Source organism: Dreissena polymorpha, chromosome 5 (genome assembly GCF_020536995.1).
Source record: "Dreissena polymorpha isolate Duluth1 chromosome 5, UMN_Dpol_1.0, whole genome shotgun sequence".
Classification (NCBI taxonomy): Eukaryota; Metazoa; Mollusca; class Bivalvia; order Myida; family Dreissenidae; genus Dreissena; species Dreissena polymorpha.
In genome coordinates this window covers 95,733,364-95,754,349 of record NC_068359.1, presented here as the reverse complement: position 1 = coordinate 95,754,349, position 20,986 = coordinate 95,733,364, and the positions used below count along the sequence as shown (strand labels likewise).

The following is a 20,986-nucleotide window of genomic DNA, read 5'->3' as shown; positions in this document are numbered from 1 at the left end:
TACCATCACATGCTTATCGCAGACATTCAGTACACGGCAACTTGAAACATATTTATGTATTGTGGATTTAACAAGTGTCATTCAGTTACCAATGTCATTGGTCATTTTAAACATGTTAAGTCATGATAAAAACAATGCCATGTATTGTCCTTTAACTGAAAGGTTGAGTTTTGATCTTGTCAAATTGTCATAGCTCGGCATAAGACATTGAAGCTTAACACAATTTACAAAGGAACTGCTTTGTGTATATTGCCTTTACTACATTCATAGTACCCATGTAAATGTTTTGCATTTAAAGCTCAGTATTCAATATACGTACACTGTATTTTTTCATATTTGTTGATATATTTAGCTCCAAAAATAATCTTGGAGTTATTGAATTATTGTCACATTCCACACAATTTAAATACCGGTATTTGCCTACTGACAATATTGACAAGTGGTTTATATTGCAAAAAATCTTCGAAAGAACAATGTTCCAAGCTATTTCTGGTATTAATTAGTTCCTATTTTTAATTGTCCGAAAATAAATATGTCCGAAAATATGTCCGTAGCAGTTGACGCGAATACACGGAAAGCTCCGAAGACTCCGCCAGTCATCGACAGCAATCGGATAACCAGCGAACCTAAAGCAAACAGACGTGTTTACGGGCCAGATATATTTTCAATAAAACGCTCCTAGTAATTTATATATATATTCGTTGTCTTTAAGTTGTATACCTGCATAGAAAAAATGATTGTAGATAGATTATAGTTATGTTGGAAATTGTTTCACTCAAGAGTGTTTATGTGATCCTCGTAGCCATTTCTTTTATCTTGTGCTTATCTAACTCGAATTTGAGGCTTTGATCCGATATTGACACCTCGTCGATCATATTGAAACATGGAAGTTGAACGTCATACTGTTGTATGCAACTTAAAGATAGTAAGCAGATAAACCAGTTTACAACTCTGTCCTCGGCTCACAGTTAACCCATTTAAACAAACAACATATATATAGTAACATGCGTAATACATCTCTCACCAATCGGTTCGAGCATACTGATAACCTAATTTTGTCACGTGACGGAGAAAACTGCGCATTAGAACCAAAATCGTTTGTTGTAGAGGTCGAGTTCATCATATTTATATTAAAATAATGGTGAAATGAATTAATGCGTGAATTCACCAAACTTTGTAAGTACATGTGTTATTATTTGATATTTCTAGTTGATGGAATATGTATTCGTTTACAATTGCACGATTTATTGAGGTATATTGTATTAATGGCTATGTTCTGTTCGAATTCGACAAGTGTCGGAAATGTTTTTACGATTAATACACAAATAAGATGAGTGTTTGTTTTTGCTGTAATGTGCAGTGTTGCGTCCAGCACTTACTATGAATTGTCAGTACATTAATTTTCCTTTTCAGTGGAGATATCTGCGTTTACTGTTGATAACGCAAGAAAACCAGCCCCGACATGTACAGGTATTGAACTACATTTTAGCGATAAGATAATTATGCACGTTTGGGTAGCAATACGTTCGCATTTCAGGATTGATTAAGATTGGTTCTATTAAACCTGTTCAACTGTTATCATTGAACATCCACATAAGTTGATAAAATTATATGGCTTGATTTAAACATAAGAGATAGTATTCAACAAGAAAACCAATCCAAAACTACAGCGCACGTCGATGTAATCATAACGTAAACTATATAAAATGACGTGTGCATAGACACGTGGAAGCACGTCACTTATCTCAAACGGTTTAAACAATAACTTAACTTGCATCATCGCTTAGGAAATGTCAATTCAGAAAATTGAAGGTTTACACTTGTTTAAAGGCTCTTATTACCTCCCGTTTTGTCTTGAAACAGTTCAAATGCACGAACTCGTAAATAAACATTTACATCGTAGTATTGTATTCCAATTTGATTACATTAACAGTAAACTGTTGAATTTATCAAATTAATCCGATTGAATAAATATATGTTTTTACATAAACGTTACATTTTAACAGAAAGCCTACACAAGACTTGCGGCTATCTAAGACGATGAATTGGGTAATTGTCACCCACATTTGCATTTTAGCCATAGGCAATCGTTTTAAAACATCAACATAAAGTTATATTTAAGAAATCCGTATAACCGATAAATGTATTACGGAAACAACGTAGCTAAAAAACCATCTATAAATGTTAATACTTTGTTTATATGGTAGCAGTTTTAAAAAAAAAACTACGTATATTATGTATTATTTAGACATAGAAATGAGGCATCAGTATTTGATGAGATGAATACAATTAATTTCGTGATTTAAGAAGAGTTAACTATCATTTTAGAGTGTCATATATTATGGAAATCATAAGGTAATAGGTAATATCATTTCGTCGTCATTAATAATATTAAGTATATGCGTTTGTATATGTGTTTGTGTTTAGTAACCAATTATATCAATGATAAAGCTCAGTTTTGCACGGAAAAAATCTGAAAGTGATATATATTATTTGAAAAAAGGAATATTTAAATAACATGTCAGTCGAAAGTATCTTATCGGATAATTTCATCACGGTTAACCTGCAATCGAAAAACAACACAGTTTTTACGATTTTTATCAGTTTAATTCACCTTTGTTCGCAGCAAGCAGAGCGTGTCTGTACTATGTATCTAAAAAGGTATAATTGCATGATAATAATATCCTGTTAAGTTATGTAAAGTGTATCATTAGCGTTATTTTCCTCAGGCAGCAACGCTCTGACGTATTGCGTTTTGATTTGGCACGTATGTTTCTATATTTCAACGGCCCGTGATGTACAACACTATTTGCAACGAGAGCTGTCACCTTATGATGACATATGCCCCCGAAAAACCTTTTCTTGACTAAAAACAAGTCTCTTTCATGCTTTTACTTTTGGATAACCTCAAACTCGCTGAACTAATAGCCGGCCTTACACTTTATCAGCAAGCTTTGACCGTTTTTGTATATCGAGGTTTTATATGGATTATACATGCTCAATATGTTTTGAGATTTTCCTCTTATCTTGTTCGATATAAATGCTATAACAAACTATCGACTACATCAGTTTTCAATCGCTTTTGAAATGTGGGTAAGATAAACATTAAGTAACCCGTGTGTCGTATTTACGCAGGAATTTGAAAATGTTGTATATTGATTTTCACTATCATTGGTCGCTATGACTTGCATATCTAAACCTAACGGTCATGTTATTTATCTTTTTATGACGCGCTAGAATCGATTGAAAGAATTAAAATAATTGTACTCGTCCCAACAATGCTAATTAAATAATACGTTTGATTATGCTTTAACGCAACTGTGGAACACACTTCTTATACATAATTTATATAATATATTAAATTTAAAGTACAAGATTAATGGACTGTATCAATAAATCAATTAGTGTTACTTCAATAGTCGAACCGATTCATTATCATATCAGACTTTGAATAGCAGAGTGTATTGAGCCATACTTTGTAAGCTGCTTTTATCTGATGACTGAACAACGACAGCAGACACAACTTATATCGACTATGCTCAACTCGGCTAACGTCTAGCGTGCTTTTTCTGAATATTTCACGTCACGCTCGTAAAAACTTGACCGCCAGGCGGCGTGGTGTGTTTTAATGGCTTTATTGAACAGCATTTAATCGATGGGTTAGCTGTCGGAAGTTAGGATTACGCCTAAATTTCATAAACAAAAACTCTTTATATTACTAAATTAGGCGAGATGTTTCCAGTAGTTCATACACCGATGTAATGCAGACGAACTATTCAAGTCTAATGACTGCAAAACAAAGACGATATTAGCTTTAATTTTAGCCCTCTTAAGACATTAAGGTTCTTCCATACGCTAGCATATGAATCGTGTTATACTGAAATCTTGGTTTCATGTTGTCGATCATCTTATAGTTTACATGCTCACCAAACAATAAAGTCATTTTATATTGATGAATGATCATTGTCGTCGTTAGTATTCGTATGCAATTACGTCATGTGACATTATTTTAATAAAAAGAAAGTACGTTCATAAATATTTATGTTTAAATTTGCTTTGAAAGTGGGATCATTGGGAAATAAAAGAAAGGCTTCGATATGGATTGCAGGGTTCACCATCTTGTAAATATCTAATTTTAATGCTACCCATAATACTTGCCTTTTTATGACTGTAATGTGACTTTTTATATCGCTAAATAATAAACAAACTGTTAATATTAAATAGTTCTCAAACAAATAAAGCGTTACCCTTATGCTAATATTCTGGCATGCACTGCTAAAAAGTTTACAACGATTCGAAATCAACGAGCTCAGAGAAGTAGCACTAGTGAGGGAGGTACTCTCTCATTAAGTTTGTATCTGTTAATCTGTCTTTTTCTTCCATAAGAATTATTTTATGCCATACTTTTTCATATAGCTCACTCGTCCTATGGTGCATTTTCGTGACACAATAAGCTCGTGATATGTACAAGAGGGCATCAGATAAATATTGCCATTTTGGGAACAAATGGTACTCCTACATGTATTATTGTCATCTTTTGAATGGTGTATTCCGTTATAAAGGTGAAACCTGCAAACTCAACTATGTATTCTTTTTGCAGGCAATATAACATAACGATGTAAATAATTCATATTTCAACTTCTTCCGGCATTTTTAGTGTGCGAAATACAGGCGTTATTATGAATATGAATATAATATATTTTTCCAGAATCTTCAAATTGTACTACATGACGAGCCGATAGTAGATACACTTTTCATGAAGTTTTCATTATAGTCAAACTGGTGTATACATTTATAGTGACAATGGAAGAAAGACTTGCGAAGAAAGAGGCACAAAACTGGCTTAAATGTATGTTTGCAACATATACGACTAGGGATGTATTTGCACAATTAGCCGATCTCGGATTTAAAACATTTTACTCGCATGTACGAAGGAAAATTCATGCACAACACGGTATACTCGAAACAACGAGGTGTAGTTTATGTAGTAACCCATCCAACCAGTGCCGTTTGTGTTCAGAAATATGTTCTCAAATTTGGAACTTCCATCGGTTTAAAAAAGCAAACTTGAAAGGCCCATCATGGAGCAATACGGATTTCACAAAATGGTGCACTGAATCTTGGGAAGTGGCAAAGTGTTACATGCCCCCCACTGGTTACAGGGATAAGCCAAATGCCGACATTACAGACTTCAATGGAATTATTAATGCAATATACAATTGTACCTGGATGCAGTGCTATTTTAGTGATGATCTTAGTAAGGATTCGAACATCTGCACAAAGGTATTCGAAAAATTGCTTTTCTTCATTTCCTTTATGTTATTGATATATTAGATTGCTAAAGCCTTGTTTCGATTTGCTTCGGGTAGTTTGCTTATGCATTTATTGAATTACAGGCACGAGACAAAGTTAATGGATTGCGACACATACATGACACGAAAATAGATGATGGGGATATGATCAGCTTCTTCGATTGTCTTTTAAATCTTCTTAATGATCCTGCATACTTAAATAGTTTTAGACCAGCACTAGATGCGTGCAAATACCTTACACAGGTTGGAAAAGTTTAATATTTATCAAACATATAGATTTATATATATCCCTATTCTATTGATTTATATAAGGTTGGAATGTATGTTCTACTTTAATAGGGTTATCTTAAATGTGCTATGGAGTGGTTTGATATATTAGAAGTATGTTGATGGTTATATCGACTCATATAAGTATACATACTGTTTCATTAACGATTTAAATATCGAAATCTGGGAACAGGCCCAGATGTATAGTCGAGGTTTTTTCAATGTAAATCGGAGATGCATTATTAAAGCCAAATCCATGTTTACTTCAGCTACAAAAAGATACTCTGCAATTGTCCGAAAAGGCTATACACAACACGTTGGAAAACATCTATGTTGACCGAAAGGAAGGTAAAAACACTTGTGTTACTTATAAAAACCGTGTTTGACGACCTGTATGTTACTAATTATGGGCCAGCAACAGAATTGCATACACAGCCGAATGGACAATTTAACAACACAATCTTTGTTACGTTTCTCTGCTTAAAGTTATCTGTGCAAATTAAATACAAATAAATTTACGGCGATTCAGGATTATAATTTAAGATACAATGAAAATCTCCGAAAGAAATTTATAAATGTAGATTACCACATTATAAAGCAAGTTTCTGAACCGTTAACTTGCAAAACTGCAAATAATTACATCAACCAAAGCTTTTGGACTTATTTGTTATGCTATATGGAACATAAATTGTATAGTTGTGATTGGACGTCGCTTTTCAGCTACCCCTGAGCACAATATGCTCATAGTGGAGTGGGCATTTTCTATCACCAATTGTTCGTCGTTCTTCGTCAGGAGTTGTTAACATTTGCATTGTGAACAATGTAGAGGCCGAATGTATTGTCCTATCTTCTTGAAACTTCTGACTATTTCTTCGAATGAAACTTAGTCATGAAAAATTAAACTATGTCACTTAGTCAGAGTAAAGTAAATTACTTTAAATCACTTTAGAGGCTTCATTGTTGCGTTGTTTATGAAACTTGGAATATTGTTATATATAATTTTGGCTGAGTGAGATCACGTAGGATCAAAATTTAGTTGACGAGGTCATATCTAGAAAAGCATATGAACACTCTAGAGATTCATTCATAGCCCAATCTTCAAGAGAATTTGTCACAACATCTGTCTTATCTCAACCAAGTTCGAAACTTATTCACGTGAGGTCAAAAACTTCACAAGGTTAAATCAAATATAAAGGTTGCAAACATTCTAGAAGCGAAGAAGTTTGCCCGTCTCTAAAAAATTTAGTCAGAATATTGTTATATCGACCGAGTTCGATTTTGGATTAAAATGGGTCTAATACTATGTTACCTGGTCAAATAAATAAAAAAGCTGGTGAACACTTATGACGCCACATTTATTGCCTAGAAACCACGAAAATTAGTCTGAACATTTGTTCCAATATTATGTCGGCCGATTTGAAAACTCGGTCAAGGGGGTTAACAACTAGGTCACATTAAAAAAAATGAATTTTATAAAAATGACACTCCGTATGTATTCTTCCCGGATAACAAATGAGATGTAAATGTGTGCTTCCAGACCATCAAATACTTAAAAAAATGTGTATTTATTTATTGAGTATGTGTTAATTGAGAAAACGTGCCGAATGTCTTGTTTTGAACAAATTTGCTAATGGCTTATCTTGTGTAAAGATTTTTTTGTAAAATAAGGAAATGGCGGCAATAGTTTGTGTGTTATGCTACACTGTAACAATAGTAAACTTAAATATTTTGTTATGCAAAGTATAAAAGTACCAGTTTGGTTTGAAATAAATACAAGTACAAATTTATAAATATTATTTATATAATATGTTGTGTATTGGTAAATTATTTGTTCAGTATTATGTGAAAGAATTTTTTAGAATGCCATGAATGTTTTCACAGCGCGGGAAAATTAATAGAAATGGTACAATAGCATGTTTGATACTTCTTTTTATAGGCATCAATTTATCGAAGTACATTAAATAAAAAACCACATCAAAGGCAAAGGGTTGAATGCGTTATCAATTTATAACACGTTTGAGGCCTTCTCTTACTGGTTGCACTCTCTATCCCACATTCAACATTAAATACATACTTGCTTCTTGTTAAAAGTTACACCGAGGTTTATTCGCGACGGTTAATTACTCTCCCCGTAACTCAACTACTTTTCATCTGTAAGGGAAACTCAGATTATTCCAAGGTATTTTCCATTCCCGAAATTATATTGAAACATTTCGTGCTTATATTATTTGACACAGATTGAAGTAACACAAACGCGGACCCAAAGTTTAAGGTCAAGATCAAAGGGGTCAAAATGTGTGTGCGTATGGGAAGGCCTTGTCCATATACACATGCATATCAAATATAAAGGTTACATCTGAAGCGACATAGAAGTTATGAGCATTTTTCGAAACCTAAACGCAAAGTGTGACAGACGGACAGACAGTCAGACGGACGGACAGACAGACGGACAGTGCGATCACTATATACCCACCTTCGGGGGCATACAAATATCAGCACTAGTTTTGATTTAACTCTGGTCGTATATTCAACATGCGGATGCTTGATCGCGCCGCTAGAGTACAAATTACATTCCTTGCAATCTCGATCTAACCACTTGAATCATGGTAATTTCGGTGGTTCTGTTTTAAGGCGCTGTAATTTCACTGTAATAACCGTGAGTTAAAAATCGCTAAGAAGTGATAATAAACTTGCGTTAAACAATGCTAAAAAGTTAACCATGACGCTCTGGAGATTGTTTGGAAATAATGCTTTTAAATGAGTAATGTATCGATTTTAAAACGATTGATAGTATGCCTAATATGTTTAAATATACTAACTTTCACAATCGATGTTTTTGCAGCTTAAACAAGTTAGATTACTTTACGCGGTTAATTGTCTCAATAGCAAAAGCATAAAAAAACCTGAATAAATAGTTGAGCGGTTTTATACACAGTGTTTTAAAACTCTCTTCCCCGCATACAAACATTTAAACAACTCATGAACATACGCTATGAGTACTAAATGATTATTATTATCTTCCTTTTGGATTGAATCACAAATTAATTTAAATCAACATTAATCGTTTCAGAGTTTCGCGGACGGTTAATACAATTTTATATGACGACGAAAAATACTGTATCTGTTTCACCATTAAGAGAAGGTCGTGACAAACCCATCTGGGATGTATTTGTACAACCGAAATTAACCCACATTACAATGGAGAAAGATGGATCTCGCACGAAAACGGAAAACGTGGTTCATCAATACAAAGCCTTATTTTATAAAGACGAAAAACTCAATAACCGTGTATTTGTTCAAGGAGAACCCGGTATTGGGAAGACTACATTTCTTACTAAACTGGCGCTTGACTGGTGTGATGTTGCAATTTCGCAAAATCAGGAACACAAGGCTACATTTAGTGATGTCGATACGTTGAAGGAGTTCAATTTTCTCTTTTACATATCACTAAGAGATGCAATGGACCAGCGTGAGGTTATAGAGATGATCAAAACACAAATAATCGACAGAATGTATGATGGTGATAAACGCGAAGAGACCCTAAATCTGTTACCACAAATCCTAGAACGAGAGACATGCATCGTCACTATGGATGGGCTTAATGAATGGATTGATCGTTTGAATAAATGCGTTATACCTTTACTTGGACATTGTTATATAAAGTGCGTATCTATAATTACATCACGGCCATGGAAAATGACGGATGAGCGAATCAAAGATTCTGAAATTAACAGTTTAATAGAAATTGAAGGACTAATTGATTCAGAAGAATTAGCAAAGCACATTATACACAGTCTTCAGACTGGTAATGTAAAAACACACACTAAATTCATGAATTACGTAAACGAACGTCAATTGAGGCATTTTCTTACGTCACCCTGGCTACTAACTGTGTTAGTCAATTTGTGGATGAACGATAAAGTCTTTACGGATTCACTGTGTGAAATAAATTGTATTCTAATAGACATACTCTTTAAGAATGCAAATGGGAAAATGGGCTATTTTCAAAAAGGGAATCGTTTTCAGTGTTTATACAATACACGTTTTATTCAGCAGCAGATCGATATTTTTGATGCGCTCGCGAATGCTGCGTTTAATGTTACCTTTACATCGAACAAATCCTTAGTGTTCACCGAGCGGGAATTATTGAACTACATGTCCGAAGATCAGTTGAAATTTTGCCTCCATGCTGGTGTATTAACGAAAAGATACAGCTTCAACATAGAACCATGGGAGGCACAGTTTTCATTTATACACGAGACAATACAGGAATTCATGGCTGCCTATCATATCGCAAATTCAACGCAAGACCTCTTAACACATTTCGAAACCGTATTGAAATGTAGTGTGCTAGAAATGAGTCAAACAATACTTTATCTGTGTGGACTCGACTGTAACAAAGCTAATAAACTAATTTACTTTCTAGTCGACGACGAATTCCTCGAAGACATTAGCTTTGGACGTATAATATACATACAGGGACTTTATGATCGGGAACATTTAGAAACATTTCAGACTTCCAATTTCCTAAACAAAAACGTTTTTAAATCAAAGCATGATCTAAAGGATGACCGTGCACGTTGCGTAGCACTTTCAGTATTGTTCCAGCGCATGGTCATAGCTGGTTGCATAGAGGCGCAAGCAAGCGGTCAAAATGACATGTGCATACAGTGTAGACACTTTTCATTTATTTCATCTCTAAATGAATCGGAATCAAGCGCTTTGAAAGTACTTCTAATGTTTAACAAGTCAGTTGTTCAGTCCCTTATTTTAGAAAGTAATGTTCTTCAAATAAGCGAAATACTGACAGTTCTTAAACAATCTAAACATAGTCTACAGAGCATTAAGACGACGGTAACTCCAGAAATGAATAAAGCATTACATCAGACGCGCATGCAGGAGATGCACTTTACCGGGGAAATTGATGAATTATCGTCCGGTGTACTTCCATCATTGTCTAAATTAACGACTTTAAAAATAGAGGACTCGACCATTTTAGAAGACATTTTTCTACCTTACACAATACAATATATTTCTTTATTTCGGTGTACGTGTACTGCTCTGTTTCTACGACGGTTACTAGCGCAGTTATCATCATTTGAACACGATGTTGATTGTGTTTTAGATGATGTAAATGTAACTGATTGTAATACGCAACACCCATTTCAGCCAGACTTATGTTCAAGGGACATGAAAAATATCATCCTAATTTTAACAAATGGCAATATTACCGTATATGGGTTATTGCGTCGAATAACTATCAAAAAACTAGGCCTGAGAACGTCAAATGATGTCACATTAGCATCAGAAATTCTTCACACGCTTAGCAATCTAACAAAACTTTATTTATGGGGGACCCATACGAGTCGACGCGATCTCAATCTACCTGCTTCACTGCAATGTATTAGTCTGCAGAAGGTCGAATGTTCATCGGAGTGGTTGTATGGCTTGTTGATCACGCTGTCTTTATTAGATCATCCTGTCACGTGTGAGATGTTGGATGTTGTTTTGCAGTCAACAGAAATATCCAATGAAGATGATTCACATATACCTGAATATGACTTGCGATCTAAATTATGTTCGAGTGATATGTCCAATATCAAGATATTAGTGTTAAATGGCAATACGGGACTTTTTGAATTACTTCGTGAAACAAGTACAAGTATTCTAGACCTGAGAACCGCTGAGTGTACCTCATTAGCATCAACAATTCTACACACGCTCAATAAGCTAACGAAGCTGAATTTATGGGGGTCCTATATGGGTCGATGTGAACTCAATTTGCCGGATTCATTACAATGTATTATTCTCCAAAAAGTAGAATGCTCATCTGAGTGGTTGTATGGCTTGTTGATCACGCTGTCTTCACTAGATCATCCTGTCACGTGTAAGATGTTGAATGTCGTTGTGCAGTCAACAGAAATATCCAATGAAGATGATTCACATATACCTGAATATGACTTGCGATCTAAATTATGTTCGAGTGATATGTCCAATATCGCGATATTAGTGGTAAATGGCAATATGGGACTTTTTGAATTACTTCGTGAAACAAGTACAAGGATTCTAGGCCTGAGAACCGCTGAGTGTGCCTCATTTGCATCATCAATTCTACACACGCTCAATAAGCTAACGCAACTGTATTTAAACGGAACCTATATGAGTCGATGTGAACTCAATCTACCGGATTCATTACAATTTATAAGTCTGCAGAAAGTCGAATGTTCATCTGAGTGGTTGTATGGCTTGTTGATCACGCTGTCTCTATTAGATCATCCTGTCACATGTGAGATGTGGGATGTTGTTTTGCAGTCAACAGAACAATCCAATTTGGATGAGTCACATATACCTGTATCTGACTTGCGATCTAAATTATGTTCTAGTGACATGTCCAATATCAAGATATTAGTGGAAAATGGCAATATGGGACTTTTTGAATTACTTCGTGAAACAAGTACAAGGATTCTAGACCTGGGAACCGCTGAGTGTGCCTCATTTGCATCAGCAATTCTACACACGTTCAATAAGCTAACGAAACTGTATTTAAACGGAACCTATATGGGTCGATGTCAACTCAAAATACCGGATTCATTACAATGTATTCGTCTGCAGAAAGTCGAATGTTCATCGGAGTGGTTGTATGGCTTGTTGATCACGCTGTCTTTATTAGATCATCCTGTCACGTGTACGATGTTGAATGTTGTTTTGCAGTCAACAGAAATATCCAATAAAGATGATTCACATATACCTGAATATGACTTGCGATCTAAATTATGTTCGAGTGATATGTCCAATATCGCGATATTAGTGGAAAATGGCAATATGGGACTTTTTGAATTACTTCGTGGAACAAGTACAAGGATTCTTTCCCTGAGAACCGCTGAGTGTGCCTCATTTGCATCAGCAATTCTACACACGCTCAATAAGCTAACGAAACTGTATTTATGCGGAACCTATATGGGTCGCTGTGAACTCAATCTACCGGATTCATTACAATGTATTAGTCTGCAGAAAGTCGAATGTTCATCGGAGTGGTTGTATGGCTTGTTGATCACGCTGTCTTTATTAGATCATCATGTCACGTGTGAGATGTTGGATGTTGTTTTGCAGTCAACAGAAATATCCAATGAAGATGATTCCCATATTCCTGAATATGACTTGCGATCTAAATTATGTTCGAGTGATATGTCCAATATCGCGATATTAGTGGAAAATGGCAATATGGGACTTTTTGAATTACTTCGTGAAACAAGTACAAGGATTCTAGACCTGAGAACCGCTGAGTGTGCCTCATTTGCATCAGCAATTCTACACACGTTCAATAAGCTAACGAAACTGTATTTAAACGGAACCTATATGGGTCGATGTCAACTCAATCTACCGGATTCATTACAATGTATTCGTCTGCAGAAAGTCGAATGTTCATCGGAGTGGTTGTATGGCTTGTTGATCACGCTGTCTTTATTAGATCATCCTGTCACGTGTACGATGTTGAATGTTGTTTTGCAGTCAACAGAAATATCCAATAAAGATGATTCACATATACCTGAATATGACTTGCGATCTAAATTATGTTCGAGTGATATGTCCAATATCGCGATATTAGTGGTAAATGGCAATATGGGACTTTTTGAATTACTTCGTGGAACAAGTACAAGGATTCTAGACCTGAGAACCGCTGAGTGTGCCTCATTTGCATCAGCAATTCTACACACGTTCAATAAGCTAACGAAACTGTATTTAAACGGAACCTATATGGGTCGATGTCAACTCAATCTACCGGATTCATTACAATGTATTCGTCTGCAGAAAGTCGAATGTTCATCGGAGTGGTTGTATGGCTTGTTGATCACGCTGTCTTCATTAGATCATCCTGTCACGTGTTAGATGTGGGATGTTGTTTTGCAGTCAACAGAAATATCCAATAAAGATGATTCACATATACCTGAATATGACTTGCGATCTAAATTATGTTCGAGTGATATGTCCAATATCGAAATATTAGTGGTAAATGGCAATATGGGACTTTTTGAATTACTTCGTGAAACAGGTACTGGAATTCTAGACCTGAGAACCGCTGGTTGTGTCTCATTAGCATCAACAATTATTCACACGCTCAATAAGCTAACGAAACTGTATTTATGGGGAACCTATATGGGTCGATGTGAACTCAATCTGCCGGATTCATTACAATGTGTTAGTCTGCAGAAAGTCGAATTTTCATCTGAGTGGCTGTATGGCTTGTTGATCACGCTGTCTCTATTAGATCATCCTGTCACATGTGAGATGTGGGATGTTGTTTTGCAGTCAACAGAACAATCCAATTTGGATGAGTCACATATACCTGTATCTGACTTGCGATCTAAATTATGTTCTAGTGACATGTCCAATATCGCGATATTAGTGGAAAATGGCAATATGGGACTTTTTGAATTGCTTCGTGAAACAAGTACAAGGATTCTAGACCTGAGAACCGCTGAGTGTGCCTCATTTGCATCAGCAATTCTACACACGTTCAATAAGCTAACGAAACTGTATTTAAACGGAACCTATATGGGTCGATGTCAACTCAATCTACCGGATTCATTACAATGTATTCGTCTGCAGAAAGTCGAATGTTCATCGGAGTGGTTGTATGGCTTGTTGATCACGCTGTCTTTATTAGATCATCCTGTCACGTGTGAGATGTGGGATGTTGTTTTGCAGTCAACAGAAATATCCAATAAAGATGATTCACATATACCTGAATATAACTTGCGATCTAAATTATGTTCGAGTGATATGTCCAATATCGCGATATTAGTGGAAAATGGCAATATGGGACTTTTTGAATTACTTCGTGAAACAAGTACAAGGATTCTAGACCTGAGAACCGCTGAGTGTGCCTCATTTGCATCAGCAATTCTACACACGTTCAATAAGCTAACGAAACTGTATTTAAACGGAACCTATATGGGTCGATGTCAACTCAATCTACCGGATTCATTACAATGTATTCGTCTGCAGAAAGTCGAATGTTCATCGGAGTGGTTGTATGGCTTGTTGATCACGCTGTCTTCATTAGATCATCCTGTCACGTGTGAGATGTGGGATGTTGTTTTGCAGTCAACAGAAATATCCAATAAAGATGATTCACATATACCTGAATATGACTTGCGATCTAAATTATGTTCGAGTGATATGTCCAATATCGAAATATTAGTGGTAAATGGCAATATAGGACTTTTTGAATTACTTCGTGACACAGGTACTGGAATTCTAGACCTGAGAACCGCTGGTTGTGTCTCATTAGCATCAACAATTATTCACACGCTCAATAAGCTAACGAAACTGTATTTATGGGGAACCTATATGGGTCGATGTGAACTCAATCTGCCGGATTCATTACAATGTGTTAGTCTGCAGAAAGTCGAATTTTCATCTGAGTGGCTGTATGGCTTGTTGATCACGCTGTCTCTATTAGATCATCCTGTCACATGTGAGATGTTGGATGTTGTTTTGCAGTCAACAGAACAATCCAATTTGGATGAGTCACATATACCTGTATCTGACTTGCGATCTAAATTATGTTCTAGTGACATGTCCAATATCAAGATATTAGTGGAAAATGGCAATATGGGACTTTTTGAATTACTTCGTGAAACAAGTACAAGGATTCTAGACCTGAGAACCGCTGAGTGTGCCTCATTAGCATCAACAATTATTCACACGCTCAATAAGCTAACGAAACTGTATTTATGGGGAACCTATATGGGTCGATGTGAACTCAATCTGCCGGATTCATTACAATGTGTTAGTCTGCAGAAAGTCGAATTTTCATCTGAGTGGCTGTATGGCTTGTTGATCACGCTGTCTCTATTAGATCATCCTGTCACATGTGAGATGTGGGATGTTGTTTTGCAGTCAACAGAACAATCCAATTTGGATGAGTCACATATACCTGTATCTGACTTGCGATCTAAATTATGTTCTAGTGACATGTCCAATATCGCGATATTAGTGGAAAATGGCAATATGGGACTTTTTGAATTACTTCGTGAAACAAGTACAAGGATTCTAGACCTGAGAACCGCTGAGTGTGCCTCATTTGCATCAGCAATTCTACACACGTTCAATAAGCTAACGAAACTGTATTTAAACGGAACCTATATGGGTCGATGTCAACTCAATCTACCGGATTCATTACAATGTATTCGTCTGCAGAAAGTCGAATGTTCATCGGAGTGGTTGTATGGCTTGTTGATCACGCTGTCTCTATTAGATCATCCTGTCACATGTGAGATGTTGGATGTTGTTTTGCAGTCAACAGAACAATCCATTTTGGATGAGTCACATATACCTGTATCTGACTTGCGATCTAAATTATGTTCTAGTGACATGTCCAATATCAAGATATTAGTGGAAAATGGCAATATGGGACTTTTTGAATTACTTCGTGAAACAAGTACAAGGATTCTAGACCTGAGAACCGCTGAGTGTGCCTCATTTGCATCAGCAATTCTACACATGTTCAATAAGCTAACGAAACTGTATTTAAACGGAACCTATATGGGTCGATGTCAACTCAATCTACCGGATTCATTACAATGTATTCGTCTGCAGAAAGTCGAATGTTCATCGGAGTGGTTGTATGGCTTGTTGATCACGCTGTCTTTATTAGATCATCCTGTCACGTGTGAGATGTGGGATGTTGTTTTGCAGTCAACAGAAATATCCAATGAAGATGATTCACATATACCTGAATATGACTTGCGATCTAAATTATGTTCTAGTGACATGTCCAATATCAAGATATTAGTGGAAAATGGCAATATGGGACTTTTTGAATTACTTCGTGAAACAAGTACAAGGATTCTAGACCTGAGAACCGCTGAGTGTGCCTCATTTGCATCAGCAATTCTACACACGTTCAATAAGCTAGCGAAACTGTATTTAAACGGAACCTATATGGGTCGATGTCAACTCAATCTACCGGATTCATTACAATGTATTCGTCTGCAGAAAGTCGAATGTTCATCGGAGTGGTTGTATGGCTTGTTGATCACGCTGTCTTTATTAGATCATCCTGTCACCTGTGAGATGTGGGATGTTGTTTTGCAGTCAACAGAAATATCCAATAAAGGTTATTCACATATACCTGAATATGACTTGCGATCTAAATTATGTTCGAGTGATATGTCCAATATCGAAATATTAGTGGTAAATGGCAATATGGGACTTTTTGAATTACTTCGTGAAACAGGTACTGGAATTCTAGACCTGAGAACCGCTGATTGTGTCTCATTAGCATCAACAATTATTCACACGCTCAATAAGCTAACGAAACTGTATTTATGGGGAACCTATATGGGTCGATGTGAACTCAATCTGCCGGATTCATTACAATGTGTTAGTCTGCAGAAAGTCGAATTTTCATCTGAGTGGCTGTATGGCTTGTTGATCACGCTGTCTCTATTAGATCATCCTGTCACATGTGAGATGTGGGATGTTGTTTTGCAGTCAACAGAACAATCCAATTTGGATGAGTCACATATACCTGTATCTGACTTGCGATCTAAATTATGTTCTAGTGACATGTCCAATATCAAGATATTAGTGGAACATGGCAATATGGGACTTTTTGAATTACTTCGTGAAACAAGTACAAGGATTCTAGACCTGGGAACCGCTGAGTGTGCCTCATTTGCATCAGCAATTCTACACACGTTCAATAAGCTAACGAAACTGTATTTAAACGGAACCTATATGGGTCGATGTGACCTCAATCTACCGGATTCATTACAATGTATTAGTCTGCAGAAAGTCGAATGTTCATCGGAGTGGTTGTATGGCCTGTTGATCACGCTGTCTTTATTAGATCATCATGTCACGTGTGAGATGTTGGATGTTGTTTTGCAGTCAACAGAAATATCCAATGAAGATGATTCCCATATACCTGAATATGACTTGCGATCTAAATTATGTTCGAGTGATATGTCCAATATCGCGATATTAGTGGTAAATGGCAATATTGGACTTTTTGAATTACTTCGTGAAACAAGTACAAGGATTCAAGACCTGAGAACCGCTGAGTGTGCCTCATTTGCATCAGCAATTCCACACGCTCAATAAGCTAACGAAACTGTATTTATGTGGAACCTATATGGGTCGATGTGAACTCAATCTACCGGATTCATTACAATGTATTAGTCTGCAGAAAGTAGAATGCCCATCTGAGTGGTTGTATGGCTTGTTGATCACGCTGTCTTCACTAGATCATCCTGTCATGTGTAAGATGTTGAATGTTGTTTTGCAGTCAACAGAAATATCCAATGAAGATGATTCACATATACCTGAATATGACTTGCGATCTAAATTATGTTCGAGTGATATGTCCAATATCAAGATATTAGTGGTCAATGGCAATATGGGACTTTTTAAATTACTTCGTTAAACAAGTACAAGTATTCTAGACCTGAGAACCGCTGAGTGTGCCTCATTAGCATCAGCAATTCTACACACGTTCAATAAGCTAACGAAACTGTATTTATGCGGAACCTATATGGGTCGATGTGAACTCAATCTACCGGATTCATTACAATTTATTAGTCTGCAGAAAGTCGAATGTTCATCTGAGTGGTTGTATGGCTTGTTGATCACGCTGTCTTTATTAGATCATCCTGTCACGTGTGAGATGTGGGATGTTGTTTTGTAGTCAACAGAACAATCAAATTTGGATGAGTCACATATACCTGTATCTGACTTGCGATCTAAATTGTATTCAAATGACATGTCCAATATCAAGATATTAGTGTAAAATGGCAATATGGGACTTTTTGAATTACTTCGTGAAACAAGTACAAAGATTCTAGACCTGAGAACCGCTGAGTGTGCCTCATTTGCATCAGCAATTCTACACACGTTCAATAAGCTAACGAAACTGTATTTATGCGGAACCTATATGGGTCGATGTGAACTCAATCTACCGGATTCATTACAATGTATTAGTCTGCAGAAAGTCGAATGTTCATCGGAGTGGTTGTATGGCTTGTTGATAACGCTGTCTTTATTAAGATCATCATGTCACGTGTGAGATGTTGGATGTTGTTTTGCAGTCAACAGAAATATCCAATGAAGATGATTCACATATACCTGAATATGACTTGCGATCTAAATTATGTTCGAGTGATATGTCCAATATCAAGATATTAGTGGTCAATGGCAATATGGGACTTTTTAAATTACTTCGTTAAACAAGTACAAGTATTCTAGACCTGAGAACCGCTGAGTGTGCCTCATTTGCATCAGCAATTCTACACACGTTCAATAAGCTAACGAAACTGTATTTATACGGAACCTATATGGGTCGATGTGAACTCAATCTACCGGATTAATTACAATGTATTAGTCTGCAGAAAGTCGAATGTTCATCGGAGTGGTTGTATGGCTTGTTGATCACGCTGACTTTATTAGATCATCCTGTCACGTGTGAGATGTTGGATGTTGTTTTGCAGTCAACAGAAATATCCAATGAAGATGATTCACATATACCTGAATATGACTTGCGATCTGATTTATGTTCGAGTGATATGTCCAATATCAAGATATTTGTGGTAAATGGCAATATGGGACTTTTTGAATTACTTCGTGAAACAAGTACAGGAATTCTAGACCCGAGAACCGATGGTTGTGTCTCATTAGCATCAACAATTCTTCACACGCTCAATAAGCTAATAAAACTGTATTTATGGGGAACCTATATGGGTCGATGTTAACTCAATCTGCCCGATTCATTACAATGTGTTAGTCTGGAGAAAGTCGAATGTTCATCGGAGTGGCTGTATGGCTTGTTGATTACGCTGTCTTTATTAGATCATCCTGTCACATCTGGGATGTGGGATGTTGTATTGCAGTCAACCGAACAATCCAATTTGGATGAGTCACGTCTACCTGTATCAGACTTGCGATCTAAATTATGTTCAAGTGACATGTCCAGTATCAAGATATTAGTGGAAAATGGCAATATGGGACTTTTTGAATTACTTTGTGAAACAAGTACAAGGATTCTAGACCTGAGAACCGCTGAGTGTGCCTCATTTGCATCAGCAATTCTAAACACGTTCAATAAGCTAACGAAACTGTATTTATGCGGAACCTATATGGGTCGATGTGAACTCAATCTACCGGATTCATTACAATGTATAAGTCTACAGAAAGTCAAATGTTCATCGGAGTGGTTGTATGGCTTGTTGATCACGCTGTCTTTATTAGATCATCCTGTCACGTGTGAGATGTTGGATGTTGTTTTGCAGTCAACAGAAATATCCAATGAAGATGATTCACATATACCTGAATATGACTTGTTATCTAAATTATGTTCGAGTGATATATTCAATATCGCGATATAAGTGGTAAATGGCAATATGGGACTTTTTGAAATACTTCGTGAAACAAGTACAAGGATTCTAGACCTGAGAACCGCTGAGTGTGCCTCATTTGCATCAGCAATTCTACACACGTTCAATAAGCTAACGAAACTGTATTTATGCGGAATCTATATGGGTCGATGTGAACTCAATCTACCGGATTCATTACAATGTATTCGTCTGCAGAAAGTAGAATGCTCATCTGAGTGGTTGTATGGCTTGTTGATCACGCTGTCTTCACTAGATCATCCTGTCTTGTGTAATATGTTGAATGTTGTTTTGCAGTCAACAGAAATATCCAATGAAGATGATTCACATATACCTGAATATGACTTGCGATCTAAATTATGTTCGAGCGATATGTCCAATATCGCGATATTAGTGGAAAATGGCAATATGGGACTTTTTGAATTACTTCGTGGAACAAGTACAAGGATTCTAGACCTGAGAACCGCTGATAGTGCCTCATTTGCATCAGCAATTCTACACACGCTCAATAAGCTAACGACGCTTTATTTATGGGGGTCCTATATGGGTCGATGTGAACTCAATCTACCGGATTCATTACAATTTATTAGTCTGCAGATAGTCGAATGCTCATCTGAGTGGTTGTATGGCTTGTTGATCACGCTGTCTTCACTAGATCACCCTGTCACGTGTTAGATGTGGGACGTTGTTTTGCAGTCAATAGAACAATCCAATGAAGATGATTCAAATACAAATGTATCTGACCTGCGATCTAAAATATTGTCATTTGACATGCCCAATATCGAGATATTAGTACACAATGGCAATATGGAACTTTTTGAATTACTTCGTGAAACAAGTACAAGGATTCTTTCCCTGAGAACCGCTGAGTGTACCTCATTAGCATCAACAATTCTTCACACGCTCAATAAGCCAACGGAACTGTATTTATGGGGAACCTATATGGGTCGATGTGAACTCAATCTACCGGATTCATTACAATGTATTAGTCTGCAGAAAGTCGAATGTTCATCG

The 20,986-nt window shown here is 36.4% G+C and overlaps 3 protein-coding genes across 15 annotated transcripts in view; all 3 read left to right on the top strand.

Annotated features, from left to right (window-relative positions):
* The window catches only part of LOC127880769 (aspartate aminotransferase-like), a 181,692-nt gene that overhangs the window by 47,874 nt on the left and 112,832 nt on the right, over window positions 1-20,986 (top strand). The gene's annotated exons all lie outside the window — the stretch shown is intronic.
* On the top strand, window positions 4,988-19,785 carry LOC127880767 (uncharacterized). 3 transcript variants are annotated; one of them, XM_052428139.1, is made up of 5 exons: window positions 4,988-5,283; window positions 5,397-5,555; window positions 5,849-5,927; window positions 8,650-12,050; window positions 18,034-19,785. In XM_052428139.1, the coding sequence occupies exons 1-5, from the start codon at window positions 5,143-5,145 to the stop codon at window positions 18,271-18,273; spliced, it is 4,020 nt and encodes a 1,339-aa protein (XP_052284099.1). In that variant the 5' UTR covers window positions 4,988-5,142; the 3' UTR covers window positions 18,274-19,785. The 3 variants fall into 3 exon arrangements, with proteins under 3 accessions (XP_052284099.1, XP_052284100.1, XP_052284101.1); XM_052428141.1 differs by lacking the exons at window positions 4,988-5,283; window positions 5,397-5,555; window positions 5,849-5,927; window positions 8,650-12,050 and adding exons at window positions 14,876-15,519; window positions 15,919-16,040; XM_052428140.1 differs by lacking the exons at window positions 4,988-5,283; window positions 5,397-5,555; window positions 5,849-5,927; window positions 8,650-12,050 and adding an exon at window positions 14,871-16,040.
* Window positions 16,343-18,022, top strand: LOC127880772 (uncharacterized). The gene is made up of 2 exons (XM_052428171.1): window positions 16,343-16,651; window positions 17,051-18,022. The coding sequence occupies exons 1-2, from the start codon at window positions 16,356-16,358 to the stop codon at window positions 17,688-17,690; spliced, it is 936 nt and encodes a 311-aa protein (XP_052284131.1). The 5' UTR covers window positions 16,343-16,355; the 3' UTR covers window positions 17,691-18,022.